The sequence below is a fragment of the Chiloscyllium plagiosum genome, chromosome 4 (assembly GCF_004010195.1).
Source record: "Chiloscyllium plagiosum isolate BGI_BamShark_2017 chromosome 4, ASM401019v2, whole genome shotgun sequence".
NCBI lineage: Eukaryota > Metazoa > Chordata > Chondrichthyes > Orectolobiformes > Hemiscylliidae > Chiloscyllium > Chiloscyllium plagiosum.
Genome location: NC_057713.1, coordinates 111,777,715 through 111,795,573, shown reverse-complemented (window position 1 = coordinate 111,795,573; position 17,859 = coordinate 111,777,715). Strand labels below are relative to the sequence as shown.

Sequence of the window (17,859 nt, the reverse complement as noted above, 5' to 3'; positions counted from 1 at the left end):
TCGGGTGTGGTTTGGTGATATTTGATCGGCATAGACATGGTGCCCTATTCTATGCTGTACGACGCTATGATAAACTTTGTTGGAAAATGTGGCTTGTTGCTCCTAACATCAGGAGAGGCCATGCTTGATTTTTAATGGGGTCCTCCAGACTTCTCGCGAGAGCCCACTTCCACTGTTCCCAGCACATAATGCTGTCAGGTATTTAGTACACATCATCCATGTGATATGTGTAAGAACTCAAAAGATTAGACAGTATTTCAGAGAGAGAAGAAGAGTGACACTAGACTTTGATACAATTGCAAAGAGGACTGATCAATTGCACCATTCATAGTAAATGAAGAGGGCATAACACATCATGACAGCCTAGTGGTATTATCACTGGATTGTTAATTGAGAGCTTCAGGTATGTTCTGGGGAGCTGGGTTTGAATCCTGCCACAGCAGATGGTGGAATTTGAATTCAATAACAATCTGGAATTAAGAGTCTGATGATGACCATGAATCCATTGTCAGGAAAATCCCATTTGGTTCAATCGTGCCATCCTTACTTGTTCTGGTCTACATGAGACTCCAAACCCACAGCAATATAGTTGATTCTTAACTGCTCACTGGGCAATTAGTGGGAGGAGGGAGGGGGGGAGCAATAAATGCCTTGTTAGTGATGCTCTCATCCTGTGAATGAATTTAAAAAAATATTTTAATGGTATAAATAGAGATCACTTTGCTACATTATGTTTGTTTTTCTTAAGCAGCATGGTGAGATCCTTACCAGGTAGCAGACTATTGCTTTGCTAACAGCTGAAGTCAACGTGAATTGCAATCTTACCCTACTCACCAGACAAATTAGCCCTTGGGAATACCTGAATGGGAACCTGACTAAGTCCTTAGTGGGTTCCACTCACTACTTGCTCTCTAATAACCCCATGTTGGATGCTGGGCACCAACATCTTGGGCAAGCTCCATGGGCACCAGCCATACACACATCCCACATCCATTAATGTTGATATCTAACGTGTTCCAGTCTTTGTGTATCGTCATGGCACATCTCCAGTCCACTTAAAGAATGCTACACCATTTCAAGGATGCACCACTGGCAAAATCATTGTAATGTTGCAGGAGGAGGCTCAGGGATACACAGTACAGGACCAAACTGCATCTGCGGGCTCACTGTTGTAGTGCTTACTTCACACTGACCTACCTGGCATATGTCTGGTTTGGCTTGCATTGACTCCCCCACCCTCCTGAGATACCAGGCTAACATTACTACTGTCTTGCTGTGCCATTCATGCAGACACAAAACCAGAAAGCTTGCCATGGGCTCCCTGCAAGTAAATCATAGGCAGCCTCTGATACCCATCCAAAACCCGCTCAGGGCAGTCAGAGTCAGGATCCATTCCTGTTAAGTGGTGAGGAGCTGAGTGGCAGACAACATAACACTCTTCTTAAAACTTGCTTCCCTCTTGTGGGCTACTTTGCACCTGAAATGAGACAGAGGCAGGTATAATGGAAGATTAAAGTGGGTGTCACAGCTCAGAGTTTCTGCAGGCTTCCTGCACGAGTGAGCAGGCTGCACAGAGGGCATGCAGGCTGACTGGTGTCAGGGGGTTGTGATGGGTGACAATCCGTGAGGAAAGGTGTTACAGGCAATAGTGAGAGTGTTACAGCATGAATCTTGGTGAGAAGTGGGTCCAGTGGCAGAGGTACAGTGAGTGTGGAGTATCAGAGAGAAGATGGTGCAGCTTGCATTGCCAGAGCGGAGAAAGACATTAACCATCTTCCAACAGTACTGGGCTTTCCTCCAGACTGCTGTGACTGCTCTAACCTGGCTGGTAACCTCAGAACAAGCTGGCATGGTCTGGTGTCATGGTCCCATGCTGGTTCTGTACATCACCCCATCCAAGAGGAGCTCCACATCCTTGTCAGTAAAGCTGGGCATCATATCAGGGCCAATGTCGACAGTGCAGGACAGTTCTGGACTGACAGCGAGGGTCTGGGTGCACAACGAATCTTTAAATATACTGCCAGTGCCAGGGATGCCAGTCAATTCTGAGATTTCCAGTGCGTTGCTCCGGGGACAGTGTGGGGTAAGTTGGAGCAGAAACCGGATGAGTCTAGTAAGGTACAATGATAAAACTCACTAGGCCCTGTGACAAGCATTTGGATGGGTATATGAATAGGAAGGGTTTGGAGGGATATGGGCCGGGTGCTGGCAGGTGGGACTAGATTGGGTTGGGATATCTGGTCGGCACGGACGGGTTGGACCGAAGGGTCTGTTTCCACACTGTACATCTCTATGACAAGAATCACTTCATCCAACTCAACGTGACCTGCACTTTGCCAAAAACTCAGAAGATTCAGCCCTTTAGAAACAACTCTAAAATGTACTTTCTGCCTCCATGAAAGTTACTTCAGAAACATTGGTCTTGAAACTCCAAAAGGCTCCTGTCTATATGGGTAAGGGAGTCTCATGAGAAACTTAAAATAGCATTTAAATATGTTGTTATCTACTTTTCCTCTTTTTCTGGAAATTCCATTCCCATCAAGTGGACACCCAACCTGACTCAGATAGGTGAGCAGGTTTTCCAAGAAAATGAATGTATTCACACAGGCGGTTATACCATACTTTCTGTGAAATCAACACAAATACTGTTGTCAAGTCCTGTGGGGGGGTTTTAACAAGGACAATCCTTAGCACACAGACTCTGATCATCATCTCACCGTTCGGAGTGGCATGAAATTGAGACCTCTAGTGGTGAAACTGTTGAACTGGTTCTTGTAACCATTCTGACATTTCTTGTCGGGATTTCTCCAACAATTTCTGTGGACAGAGGACCTGCTCCGCCACATGTTAGTATGCAGAGGTAGGGAGGTGGAGTACTTGATGTCGTCGCTTCAGAAGGTTTTGCCCTTTCCTGAAGTTTGTTCTCCTGTGCCCATCATCATAGGTTAATCCCAATATAAAGAGAAGGAAGTTAAAATAGGAGAGAGAAGCCATACTTGAACAAATGAGAATGTAAACTATGATTTTGTAGCTTGCTGCATCCATCCTCAGTTGAATGAAGGGCTGTAAGTAATGTGCCAACACTCTAGCAACACCAACCCCTTCCAGGCTGAACCTTTTGCTCTACCTGAGCTTCCAGACCTACCTGCAGAGTTTCATTTCTGACACTTTCCTATGGCTCCGATCCTTTGTTCTTTTGCCTGGTATTTTGTGCTGTTTATTCTGGAGAAAGAGAGGGTGGAGCGAACATGGTTTGAAAAATTGAGCTATGTATGTCTTGTATGTACGGTTTGGTATGTTGAGAGGTATAGAAAAATCAAATGGAATGAGCGTGCAAAGGTGACATGTAACTTATTACAAAATGTTTTCAGCACAGAAGCAGACCTCTGGTTTCGCCCGAGTACCTTATTGAACTTTTTAGCAACTGTTTAATACTTATAGCTGGAAATCTGGTTTCACCCTAAACAGAAAAATCTATAGAAATTGTGTAACTTAAAGGAATAAAGGATTTCTAGTATCATGATTAATATTTAGAAGGCTTTATTTTTTAAATTTGCTAATCACTATGTTATTTATAATAATATTTATGCTTAAATGGAAATACTAATCTTTAACTTCTACTTTGAAAGTTGGAAACTTTGTTGCAACTTTAAGGAGGTGTAGGTGGGACAATAGTTTGTGGAAGGACTGAGCACTAGGGGGCACAGTTGTAAAGTAAGTGACAAAAGAAGCAAGTGAAGCAGAAGGTGAAACATAGTGAGTGGCTGGGCTCGGGCAGGCACTGCCTGAGTTGATTCTGGATTAGTGGTGCTGGAAGAGCACAGCAGTTCAGGCAGCAAACAAGGAGCAGCGAAATCGACGTTTCGGGCAAAAGCCCTTCATCAGGTGGGGGAAGGGGAAATGAGGAAACTGATGAAGTCCACATTGATGCCCTGGGGTTGAAGTGTTCCGAGGCAGAAGATGAGGCGTTCTTCCTCCAGGCGTCTGGTGGTCAGGGAGCGGCGGTGAAGGAGGCAGAGTGGGAGGGGGAGTTGAAATGTTGGGCTACGGGGCGGTGTGGTTGATTGGTGCGGGTGTCCCAGAGATGTTCCCTAAAGTGCTCTGCTAGGAGGCGCCCAGTCTCCCCAATGTAGAGGAGACTGCATCGGGAGCAACGGATACAATAGATGATATTAGTGGATGTGCAAGTAAAACTTTGAGGTGAGCACCAGGGGCGTTCTGTCCTTGTTACGGTTGGAGGGGTGGGGTCTGATGGCAGAGGTGCGGGATGTGGACGAGATGCGTTGGAGGACATCTTTAACCACGTGGGAAGGGAAATTGCGGTCTCTAAAGAAGGAGCCCATCTGGTGTGTTTTGTGGTGGAACTGGTCCTCCTGGGAGCAGATACGATGGAGGCGGAGGAATTGGGAATACGGGATGGCATTTTTGCAAGAGGTAGGGCAGGTTCAATTCAGACATTCAAGCCAGAAATGTGATTATTATCTGAAAAGGCAGAATGGGCAAGACTACAGGGAGAAGGTGGGGAGTAGCATTACCTAAATTGCTCCTTTGGAGAGTCAGTGCAGACATAAGCCAAATGCCCTCCTTTGTTCTGTAAATTTTCTGTGGTTCTGAGCATCCTGAAAAATGTGGCATTGGGGCTTCAGAGTGCCTGAGCTGAAAGGGAAATGTGTACGACTGAGCTTAGACAGGCCTGATTTCAGGTTTGTGCAGCATTCAGTATAAAACCCAGAAAGGTTGCTTCACATTGCACTTCGAGATAACTCATATTGAGGAAATATCCCAGCAAGATAGGAATCTTAGACACAGGTTCAAGTAACATTTTTAACAAAAGGTACAAGTCACATGAACTCCGAAAAAAGATTTCAATCACTCTGGAGGTGATAATTATTCCCATAATCTGTATCCATGAAATTTATGAAGTGTGTTCTTGACAAAACAATGTAGACATATTTTGTAAAGTCACCAGACAGACTGGCACACATTCTGGATGTTGGCACAGTTGTGTACACAGGAATCTGATGAATAGCATCATAAATCACAAGAGAAAGTCACCTGAGCCACTGGTCTGGATTCTCCTGCTCCTTGGATGCTGCCTGACCAGCTGTGCTTTACCAGCACCACACTCTCGACAGTTTAATTCAATGTCAGGGAGCCATGAAAAGCTTGCCTCTCTGTGGGAAAGTGTCTTGACTTTTGCAGATACTTGGTGGGGAGTTTTTCATTGAATGTGCCGACCTGACTATCGAAGGTTGTTAGATAGAAAGGGAAATTAATGTCAACTACTAAGACATGGATCCAATCAGTTTGGTACCCCTTGACTCTTGGCAGAATAATTGTGTGATATAAATCCACTGACATTCTGCCCACGCATTAATTTTGGGAAGGATTTTGCTTCATTGCAGTGAGGGGTTTCATTCTCCTGAGGTTGGCATGACAACTGAATAGAGTCCAAGCAGGAGGTGCATGCTTTCCAGTATGGTCCTCAGGCATGAGCCTGGGCCTGGGAGTTTAAAGAATGCGAGACCTTTCCGGGTATTTGAAACCTTCTGAACTGTCCCAGAATGGTTGAACTCAGGGGTGTGTGACCAGAATGTGCGTATTAACTTGGTCACCAGTTCCTATAGGTCACCCTCAAGAAATTTGCGAAGGATTTGTGGAATGCATTGTGCTCAGTGGATAATTCTGAACTTGCTCCCCCACCATAGAATATAAGGGTTCCATAGTTTCTCCTTTATTAACTGGCATTGTGGGTCCTGTTTCAGCCAATTTTTAAGTAATTAATGGCTTTTGACTGTAAAATGTATGTGATTTAGAATTCTTAGCCCCAAATGAATGTTATCACTAGGACATCTGGAACTCCTGTGACTGAGACCAATGCATATTTGTCAGGTAGGAGTTTCAAGGGATGCGAAGCAAAGATGAGGAAATGGAGCTGAGGAAATGGAGCCATAATCCAGGTGGATGGCAGAGCAAGCTCTAGTGACTGAATAGCTTATTCCTGATCCTCTGTTGTACGCTTCAGAGAGTGAAATGTGAATTGTTACAATCTCTGATTATATTTCTTCTTAATGTATGTTTCTTTCCCTTCTTCATGTCCAGTATACTGCATATTCAAAAAGTCTGGGAGCATGAGATAAATGCATTTCTACACATGTGACCTTGAGGTTGCATTAAACTTTACAGGCAGATAAGATTTTTTGAACGAGTTAGGGAAACTAAAGCGAGCATTGGATAAAGCTGGGCTTCTGATTTTTTTTTTAAATTCAAAGATCTGAAAATGGTTTTCAGTGCATGAGTTGGGGATGCAGCAACATCATTTATCACATTTTTTTCTCTACCCTCCCATATATTTATGTCCAGAGTGGCTGCAGTTACAAAGCATAGACATCTCCATTCAAAAAGACATCACAAATTTTAACCTGCAGTTCCACAATTTAGTAAGTTTGCAGATGCCACCAAAATTGGAGGTGTAGTGGACAGCAAAGAGGGTTACCTCAGATTACAACAGGATCTTGATCAGTTGGGCCAATGGGCTGAGAAGTGGCAGATGGAGTTTAATTCAGATAAATGCGAGGTGCTGCATTTTGGGAAAGCAAATCTTAGCAGGACTTATACACTTAATGGTAAGATCCTAGGGAGTGTTGCTGAACAAAGAGACCTTGGAGTGCAGGTTCATAGCTCCTTGAAAGTGGAGTTGCAGGTAGATAGGATAGTGAAGAAGGCATTTGGTCAGAGTACTGAGCACAGGAGTTGGGAGGTCATATTGCAGCTGTACAGGACATTGGTTAGGCCACTGTTGGAATACTGCTTGCAATTCTGGTCTCCTTCCTATCAGAAAGATGTTGTGAAACTTGAAAGGGTTCAGAAAAGATCTACAAACTTGTTGCCAGGGTGAGAGGATTTGAGCTATAGGGAGAGGGTGAACAGGCTGGGGCTGTTTTCCCTGGAGCGTCGGAGACTGAGGGGTGACCTTATAGAGGTTTCAAAAATTATGAGGGGCATGGATAGGATAAATAGACAAAGTCTTTTCCCTGGGGTGGGGGGACGGAACTAGAGGGCATAGGTTAGGTTGAGAGGAGAAAGATATAAAAGAGACCTAAGGGGCAACTTTTTCATGCAGAGGATAGTAAATGTGTTGAATGAGCTGCCAGAGTAGGAGGTGGAGGGTAGTACAATTGCAACATTTAAGAGGCATTTGGATGGGTATATGAATAAGAAGGGTTTGGAGGGATATGGGCCGGGTGCTGGCAGGTGGGACTAGATTGGGTTGGGATATCTGGTCAGCATGGACGGGTTGGACCGAAGGGTCGGTTTCTGTGCTGTACATCTCTATGACTGACTAATTGCAGCAGAGTCTACATGGTTAAATGGATCCAGGTGAACATCAACAAGTCAGAGGACTATGCCTCTGGGGAGTGTTTACAGAACCCCGATGAAGTCTGCTATAATGGATAGAACAAATTGTGAGTCGAGAATGTGTTGCTGGGAAAGTACAGCAGGTCAGGCAGCATCCGAGGAGCAGGAGAATTGACATTTCACGCATAAACCCTTCATCAGGAATGAGGCTTATGGGCTGGGTTGAGATATATAAATGGGAGGGGTTGGGGTTGGGGGGAAAGGTAGTGGTGGATGAATGTGAGGAAGAAGGTGATAGGTTAGAGGGGGGAGTGATGGACAGGTCTGGAGGGTGGTGCTGAGTTGGAGGCTTGTGACTGGGGACTGGGATAATGCGGGGGGAGGGGAAATGAGGAAGCTGTTGAAATCCACATTTATCACGTGTGGTTGCAGAGTCCCAAGGCAGAATATGAGTCATTCTTCCTCCAGGCTTTGGGTGGTAACTGTTTCGTGGTGGAGGAGGCCCAGGACCTGTATGTCCTTGATGGAGTGGGAGGGGGAGTTGAAGTGTTCAGCCATGGGGCAGTGGGGTTGGTGCATGTGGGTGTCTCAGAGATGTTCTCTGAAATGATCCGCAAGAAGGTGTCCTGTCTGCCCTATGTAGAGGAGACCACACCAGGTGCAACGGATCCGGTAGATGACATTGGGAGAGGTGCAGGTAAATTTCTGACGGAGGTGGAAGAAACCCTTGGGGCCTTGGATGGAGGTGAGGGGAGTGGTGTGGATGCAGGTTTTGCACTTCCTGCGATGGCAGGGGAAGGTGCCAGGAGTGGGGTGTGGGGTGGTGGGAGGTGTGGTCCTGATGAGGGAGTCACGGAATGGTCTTTTCGGAATCCTGATTGGTGGTGAGGGGAGGGAATATTTCTCTGGTGGTGGTGTCCGTTTGGAGGTGGCAGAAGTGGCAGGGGATGATGCGTATTATGCAGAGGTTGATGGGGTGAAAGGTGAGGACCAGAGGGGTCCTGTCCTTGTTGCATTGGAAGGGGTGGGATTCAAGGGCGGTGGTGTGTGGTGGAGAAGATGCGCTGGAGGGCATCGTTGACCACGTGGGAAAGGAAGTTGCGATCATGGAAGAAGGAGGTCATCTGGGACTTTGAGGTGGAATTGGTCATTGTGGGAACAGATGCAGCAGAGGCGGAGAAATTGGGAATAAGGAATGCCGTTTTTATAGGAGGTAGAGTGGGAGGAGGTGTAGTCTAGGTAGCTCTGGGAGTTGGTGGACTTGTAGCAGATGTCAGTGGTTAGTCAGTCGCTGGAGATGGAGATGAAGAGGTTCAGGAAGGGGAGGGAGGTGTCTGAGATGGTCCAGGTGAATTTGAGGTTGGGGTGGAAGGTGTCAGTAAAGTTGATGAACTGTTCAACCTCCTCATGGGAGCACAAGGTGGCGCCGATATAGTCATCGGAGGAACAGGTGGGGGTTGTCGCCGGTGTAACTCCGGAAGATGGACTGTTCCATGTATCCGACAAACAGGCTGGCATAGCTGAGTCCCATGTGGCTGCCCATGGGTACCCCTTTGGTTTAGAGGAAGTGGGAGGATTGGAAGGAGAAGTTGTTGAGGGTGATGACCAGTTCAGCCAGGCGGATGAGGGTGTCGGTGAGAGGACAGTGGTTGGGACAGCATGCAAGGAAGAAATGGAGACCATGGAGACTTCATTGTGGTGAATCGTTGTGTACAGGGACTGGATGTCCATGGTGAAGATGAAGCGTTGGGGAGAAACGAAAATTTTTGAGGAGGTGAAGGGCATGGATGGTGTCACGAACGTAGGTGGGGAGTTCCTGGACTAAGAGGTACAGGATAGTGTCGAAGTAGGAAGAGATGAGTTCAGTGGGATAGGAGCAGGCTGAGTCAATGGGTCAACTGGGGCAGTCAGATTTGTGAATCTTCGATAGGAGGTAGAATTGGGCAGTGCGGGGTTCACGGAAAACGAGATTGGAGGCTGTGGGTGGGAGATCCCCAGAGATGATGAGGTTGTGGATGATCTGGGAGAACAAATCATGTGCAGGTAACAAAATGCTAATCACTCATGATTTGACAAATCTAAACCTTTGAGGCATTTTTAAATTCCTTTCTCCCACCAGAGTCCCCCGAAGGTTTTAGATGAGCAAGCAATACGCGCAACTTGCAGAAATGTCAAGTGTCCTATCTGGAATTGAAGGGCACTGATGCCTCTGGATCAAGCAGAGCCACCCAAGTGAATAGGGCATTGAGGCATTCGAGTGTCCAGGGAATGTAGTCAAACTACTCATTGTGCTTCATCGCAGTATTAATGCTGGAATAGGACTGCACAGGTAATCCATACATTATATGAAACTACATGTTACTGACACCAAAAACATAAGCTCTTATTTCTCATTGTTGATAAAAAGAACACAAAAGTCCAGATGGACAGCATCTGGAAGAAAGGGTTGCAGAACCTCATGGATGATGTGCTGATAGAGATGCCCTGAAGTCCAGGGGCAATGACCTAGCTGGAGATCACAACATAAAATCCATCTCTGTTTCAGTGGGGTTCCTGAATGAATGCCTTGACTGAGTTCTTGGAAAGGCCACTAGAGTTCATGCGGACTGAAGCAGAGAACATAGTCCTCAAGCAGAAAGTGGACTCCATTAACCCTGACCTGCAGGAGGCTACAAAATTCAACCATCACTGGACCAGCTGCAGGATCTCAACTGCTATCTCCAGGTGCAACTCCTGAGCTGAATATGGTGTAACATATTTTATTGCATAACCTAAATGCTATGTGAATTGTTATTTCAAATTAGAGCTGCATCCAGGTAAAATAGGAATAAAGAGCATTTGGTTTGAATTACAACAAAAGGACCTCCATACACCAACACTGCCTAAGTCAATGCAGCTGACTGAGGACACTTTACCCTTATTGAGTGGCACAGGCAGAGAAACAAGCATCCATGCCTCTACACACCCTGCTAAATCCTCGATACTCCCATCAATGGGATAGTAATTATTCTCACATTGCACAAAATACTGATTCTTAAAGCACCTCTAGTATGACAGATGGGTTGTTAAAACTGGCATTCCTTTGACTCTGAAGCATGGTATCTGCATGTATAGCTTTAGTTGTGTTTACAATCAGATATTAATTAAATTCTCTCACTTTTCTCCACATCTGTAGTGTATCATAGCCCTTGCCTCAAAATGACAGGGATGAGTGCAGAGGGTGTCAATAAAGAGAAAGCCCAACCCATACCTACGTATCTGAACAGGTAATAGTCTTATAACAAATGAAGGAAAGCAGCCCAACATTACAACCAACATTACAGTAATAAGTGGGGGAGGATTTTCCTTCAGATACTTTTAAAAAGATTTCTTGAATTGTTTTTCTCTGTTCATATTCTTTGATTCAGTTTCTTCCTAAATCATATTTTCCACGGCTTTTGCAAATTAGGTCTCCAATGAAATTGCTTTCAAAATCTGAATTGACGACATTGATGTTACCACAAGAATCACCCTCAGCTACATGCCTTCACCCACACAAACACCAGAAGTGGGGTCAACTCAGTTTCTTGTGCAGTGTTACTTCAATTTTCTCATGTAAACAACATTTATCTTTTTCATGATCGAACCTCTCTCCTGGGAGTCTGGCAAATGAATGTTCCAGCAGCAGCCATGGCCTCCTTTGTGGAGCTGGGATTTCCTCATCCCGGGCCCTAATTCCAATGAAAAGACCCTCACAGCTGCCTGATCCCAACTGCACAGGCTGTCCATGTCTCTCCTCCAAACTCTCCTGCTCACAGATACTTCATCCGAATGCAGGATAATCCCCAATCAATTCCTGCACAACCTCAGAATTTCCAAAACAGCTTTATGATCAATGAAACATTTTTGTAATATAACCACTGATGAAATGAAGGCCTCTTACTTCAGATTTTAGGTGGAAATAAGGAATAACAAGGAAAAGAAATCACAGCTGGGAGATTTCTACAGGCCCAAGAAGAGTTGCTTCACTGTGGAGTAAATTATAAATCAGTAAACAATGGAGTCCTGCAAGATGGACTCTACAATTAGAATGGGTGTTTTTAATCTGAATATTAAGTGTACAAAACAGGTGGGCAAGGATGATATGCAAGACGAATTTCTAGATTGTATCTTGGATTGCTTCTTAGAGCAGGATGTTGCAAAACCAACATGACAACTGGCTATTTTAGATCTAGTAATATGTAATGAGGCAGGACTAATAAGAGATCTCTAGTTAAGGATCCCTCCAGGGAAGCAGAGAACGTAACATGATAGGATTTCAAATTCTATTTGAGGGAGAGCAAAAAAAGTGTCCACAACGTAAATAAGAGCAGTGTAGGTGGTTGAGGGGTGACCGTACAGAGGTTTATAAAATCATGAGGAGGATAGACTTGGTGACTCACAAAGGTCTTCTCCCTAGTGTAGGAGAATCCAAAACTAGGTTTAAGATGAGTGGGGAAAGATTTAAAAGGGACCTAAAGGGCAACCTTTTCATGAAAAGAGTGGTGTATATGGAGCGAGCTGCTAGAGGAAATGCAGGTGCAGGTACAGTTACAACATTTAAAAGACATTTGAGCAGGTACATGAATAAGAAAGATTTAGACAGATATGGGCCAAATGCAGGAAAATGTGACTAATTTAGTTTGGGAAACCTCGTCGGCACAGACGAGTTAGACCGCAGAGTCTGTTTCGCTCTATGAATCGAATGATAGAAATATGAAGAAAGCGTTGTCTAAAGCAGGCAGGAAAAATAAACTAAGGGGAAGGTTAGTAGATGAGCAGTGGCAGAAATTGAAGGAGATAGTTCATAATACTCAGGCAAATAATTATTCCAGTCTAGAAACAGAACTCAATGAGAAAGATGAAACACCTTTGGTTAACAAGGGTGGTGAAGGGAGTATCCAATCAAAACCTAAGACTCAAAGTGGTGAAAACTAGTGATAGGCCCGAAGATTGAAATATTTATAATAATAAAATGTATCTGAAAATACCAAACTTATAGTCCAACACCTTGCCATGTATTCTTGACTCTCAGGTGATCTTATTGAAAGCTAAAATGTGTTGGGGGATTATGTAACCTGCTGAAAATGTGTTGCTGGAAAAGCGCAGCAGGTCAGGCAGCATCCAGGGGACAGGGGAATCGACGTTTCGGGCATAAGCCCTTCTTCAGGATTATGTAACCTCCCCACTTGGTCCTGATGTTCCACATGGTAACCAAAAAAATTAATAGTCAAATGTGCACATGTGCCACAAGCCAAAACTATTCAACAATTACCGAAACTTACCTTTCACTTGATTTATTCCAATTAATTGAGGTATTCCCATTTGATGTTGTGTTATTTTCATGTCACTTAAGTGGAGTATCCCATGAGCTATCATTCTTTTGATTCAGGAGATTTGGGGAAACCTTACTGTCCAAATAAAAATGTTTATGCAACATCTTTAAAACAGAAATCAACCAGTATTGTGAGATTTCAAGCATTAACAAATTCTGCTTAGTTGGTCTTTCTTAAACATGTACATGCAATTTTCTCAGAAGTAACTTCAGAGATTATGCTTTGCTTTTTTGGTTTTTAAAGTTATCTCAAATTAAAATATGGCAAGAACACACTTGAGGGTTTTACAATATGAGGCCTCAGCAATGTTGTTGAGCTATTAAGTTTTGTTACTAGTCAGTTAACTTCTTCCCAATCTTTCCCATTTTTTAAAAAATAAAACTTAATGCCACCTAAGCTATTTCCATTGACTTTTGATTTAAATTAACATTTACATTTTAAATTTGTTTATCTCCTTAAACTTCAATGAAAGTTTCTCATTGAGTGCTTGAAGTAGCAACTTGTATCAAGTTATCCCAATTTCCGATGCAATTATATACCATTAGCCATGACCAAGATAACTTTCAGTCAGTAGATGTTCCAGAATTAACTGGTGCCTGTACCATCTTTAAATCCTGTTGTGCATTGTCAGCCTGGAGTTGCCCTGCATAGTTTCTGACATTTGTCCTAGACTTGGTAGACATGGAATCTGTGCCTCGCTGTGTAAGCAGGGACTTGGAGGTTCTGATGTCACTCAGTCAACATGCAATCTTTACTAAGTAGCTTCATATGCTCAGCCTGAACGTGGATGTATGACGGATGCATGTTCCCCATTACTCGTGTGTGGCATATCTCACTGTACAGAAAAATGATCTCAGCCCTCATCTGCAGGTTCAAGAGTGTGGTGCTAGAAAAGCACAGCAGGTCAGGCAGCATCTGAGAAGCAGGAGAATTGACGTTTCGGGCATAAGCCCTTCATCAGGAATGAGGCTTGTGGGCCAGGGGGCTGAGATATAAATGGGAGGGGACAGGGTTGAGGGAAAGGTAGTTGAGAAAACGATAGGTAGATGAAAGTGAGGGAGAAGGTGATAGGTCGGAGGGGTGGAGCGGATAGATGGGAAAGGTTATGCTCAGGTCAGGAGGGCAGTGCTGAGTTGGAGGCTTGTGACTGGGAAGATGTGAGAGAAGGGGAAAGGAGGAAGCTGTTGAAATCCACATTTTTCCTGTGCAGGGAATATGAGGTGTTCTTCCTCCAGGCGTCGGGTGGTCTAACAGTTTGGTAGTGGAGGAGGTCCAGGACCTACATGTCCTTGACGGAGCGGGAGGGGGGAGTTGAAGTGTTCACCACCGGCCGGTGGGTTGGTGGGTGTGAGTGTCCCAAAGATGTTCTCTGAAGCAATCGGCAAGAAGGCTTCCTGTCTCCCTGATATAGAGGAGACCACATATGGTGCAATGGATACAGTAGATGACTTCTCAGATGCTTTCTCAGCTACCTTCCGCCAACCCCACCCCCCTCCCATTTGTCTCTCAGCCCCCAGGCCACAAGCCTCATTCCTGATGAAGGGCTTATGCCTGAAATGCCGATTTTCCTGTTCCTCAGATGCTGCCTGACCTCTGTGCTTTTCTAGCACCACACTCTAGACTCTGATCTCTAGCATCTGCAGTCCTCACTTTCTCCTCATCTGCAAAGTATGACCCCAATGACTGATCTGTGGTTGTCGGTTTGCTTGCTAAGCTGGTGGGTTTGATCTCAGACGTTTCATCACCATGCTAAGAAACATCATCAGTGAGCCTCTGGTGAAGCATTGGTGTTCTGTCCCGCTTACGATTTGTGTGTCTTGGTTTGTTATGGTGGGTGGGATAATTTCCGGTTCTGTTTCTGAGGGGTTGGAAAATGGTGTCCAGCTCTGTGTGTTTGTTAATGGGGCTCCAGTTTGAATGCAAAGACTTGAGGAATTCCTATGCATGTCTTTATTTAGCCTGTCCCAGGATGGATGCATTGTCCCAGTTGAACTGGTGTCCCTCTTCATCTGTGTGTGTGGATTCTCGTGATAGTTAATCATGTCTTTTGGTGGCTAGTATGTGCTCATGCATCCTAGTGGCTAGTTTCTTGCCGGTTTGTCCAATGTAATGTTTGTTGCAGTCCTTGCAGGGTATTTTATATATTACGTTTGTTCTGCATACTGCAGGTATGGGGTCCTTTAACTTCATCAGTTGTTATTTTAGTGTGGTAGTATCTGAGGGCAAGGAAACTCTCCCCTATTTAGTTCCTTTAAATTGAGAGTGCTGAACCTTGCTGCTTGTTGCATGTTGGTCTTTGTGGTTGCCTTCATAAAGAAACAGAGATGGAGGCAAGAGGACCATAGACGGCAGTAAGCCTAGGAGCAGGAATAGGCTGGCTCACTGATGGATCTCAGCTGCAGGGACCCTCAGATGTGTGGGGTGTGCAGGAGAACCAGTGTTTTCAGGCCCTGACTCAATTTTCTGGGCATAAGCAAGGCAAAATGTTGACACAGACTCCACATGTTGCAGGACAATGTGATAGAACCATGTCAACTGCAGGATTGGGACTTGAGGATTGCAAGAGTGGGAGGCCATCCTCTCCCCATTGACCATGCAGGTCACTGCTACCCTGAACATTTATGATACTGGCTTCTTTCTGGGATCAACAGATGACCTGTGTGGGATCTCTCAATTGTACATCCACAAATATATCAGGATAGGTGACCAATATCATCTTTGCAAGGTCACATTGGGTCATTTCATTTCTCAACGACAAGGTCAGTGCTGCACCTTGGGGACTTGGGTTTGAGAATAAAGCTGTGTTCCCCTGGGTGCAGGGCACCATTGACTGCACACACGTGACACTGAGAAAGATGTATCACAACACTGCGGAATTTGTCTACAGGATAGAATCTCATTAACTAAAAGTTGAGGTGATCTGGGAGGTGTGTGCCTGCCACCCTAGCAACTAGCATAACTCCTAAACCCTGCAGTACTCTTGTGCACCTTGGTGGAACCAGGCGCTTTACACAGCTGCCACTATGCACACCTTTGTGCAACTCCTCACTGATGTGGAGTGCAGGTTTAATGCTGCTTATGCCTCAACCAGGCTCATGGTAGAGCAGAATATAGGGCTGCTGAAGATGTGATTCTACTGCTAGGTCTAGTCTTTGGGGAGGCCTCCCACATAGTGCAGATAGTGTGTGTCATATCATTGTGTACTCTGCACGTCTGTAGCAGGCAATGAGGTGATGTGCTGAATGCAGAGGACCTGGTGTGCTCTCCCAAGAAGGAAGACAAGGACATTAGGAAGGAGGAAGCTATTGTTGTTCCCTGACAAAGCTCAGCTGAATCAGGTTCTAAAAACTATGCACAGCCTCATTGAGAACCATTTCCAAAAGATGAGAACTGGGTGAAGCAAACAATTGTGGACTTTGGTCAGGATGCCAAAATCTGGTTTGCATTTTGGGGTGAATTTCAGCCTCTATTGATTTTGTTTGTGTTTATTTTTGCTTTCTGTGAATAAAGGCTCACGTTTGTATTCCTCGAATGGCTTGCCTATATGCAATATTCCCTTCCTGGGCAATGACAGGTTGCAGGTCTACAGAGAGCATTGAGTAGTGCTGGCTTAGATGGGATGTAGTTAGGGACGGGCAGAGTGCGTGAGGAATGGATTTGTATGTGTGAGGGAGTGTCAACCACACCAGCAATGTGTTGTGGAAAGCATGGCTTTGGGGTTATATGGCATGATGTTACAGATGAGGAGCAATGCCAGATAGCCACCTCTTTTCCAGATGAATAATGACCTTTCAAAAATGGCACAGGTGTAAAGGTGCTGAGTATTAAGTTGTTTTGCAAATGGTACACAGTAAGATGGGGCTGAGATCAGATACAAAGGACATCATAAAGGCATGATAGATAGTTAAAATAGCAAGTTTAGTAAGATATGGCAAGAAAACCTGTTAAGCCACATGATAAAAGACCCTCTAAAAGAACTTGAAACAACTTGGAATTAGCCAAAAAATGTAAGATTCAGCCCTTTGTCTCAGAAGATGAGAGGTAGTTTGGATGGTCAAGGAAGCCTCTGAAAAGGCAAAGCTTTTAGTCCACATTTGATGTCTGCAGTGATGTTTCTGAATCAATTATATTTCTGGCTCCCTGGCTGTGGTATCAGTACCGAGGTGACACTTGCTTCAAATACAAGAACAAAATCCACTGTCACTCTGGTTAGATGCCCAATGAAATAGCAATGCCCAATCATAACAATAAATCTGGAAATATAACATTTAGATATGTTCAAAACCACACATCTAGCAATGGAAAAATGGAAAATAGCCATCAGCTGAAAGAGTTAATTTGAGAAAGGGCAAGGCAAAACATTCACCAGGTGAATGTCATAGGATTATCATGTTATAGTTTTACATACTTTGTCTTAAGGGACAAAAGATTTTCCAGATAATTTCAAACTGTCTTTTCAATTTTTTTTGTCATTTCCTTGATTTTGCTTAAACATTCCAATAGCTCAAAACTTTTTATTATCTTTTGTTATATCGCAAATTTTTAAAAAATGAAAAGCATATGGAGTGAGATATTTCACAAATCTCTTGCCTTTACCACTTTTGAGTTCCAGTTGGATGTCTGGCAAACTTCAGCTTATCTGAATGCTTTGGGAACAAATTACAACATTTCACAACACAGAAAGTTTATCTTAAATTAAAAATGAAAAGTAAAGTCCACACCATTTCAGATTCTTGTCTTCTAAACTTAATAACTTTATTCTCAAACTAAATTAAAATCTTTGATGTTTACAAACAAGCTGAAAATGTGTTGCTGGAAAAGCGCAGCAGGTCAGGCAGCATCCAAGGAACAGGAGAATCGACGTTTCGGGCATAAGCCCTTCTTTAGGAATGAGGGACCCGACGAGGGAGTCACGGAGGGAGTGGTCTTTTCGGAACGCTGATAGGGGAGGGGAGGGAAATATATCCCTGGTGGTGGGGTCCGTTTGGAGGTGGCGGAAATGACGGCGGATGATACGTTGTACATGGAGGTTGGTGGGGTGGTAGGTGAGGACCAGTGGGGTCCTGTCCTGGTGGCGGTTGGAGGGGCAGGACTCAAGGACGGAGGAGCGGGAAGTGGAAGAGATGCAGTGGAGGGCATCGTCGAC

At 44.5% G+C, this 17,859-nt stretch overlaps 1 protein-coding gene across 2 annotated transcripts in view; it reads left to right on the top strand.

Annotated features, from left to right (window-relative positions):
• Window positions 1–17,859, top strand: part of deptor (DEP domain containing MTOR-interacting protein) — a 134,306-nt gene that overhangs the window by 109,787 nt on the left and 6,660 nt on the right. Inside the window, exon 9 of one of the 2 annotated variants that reach the window (XM_043688968.1) lies at window positions 9,905–11,963. The exons of the other annotated variant lie outside the window; for it this stretch is intronic. Within the exon in view, the coding sequence (XP_043544903.1) occupies window positions 9,905–9,916 (12 nt within the window). The 3' untranslated portion in view covers window positions 9,917–11,963. Of the gene's footprint in view, window positions 1–9,904; window positions 11,964–17,859 lie in introns of those variants that run through there. 2 annotated transcript variants of the gene reach the window in all.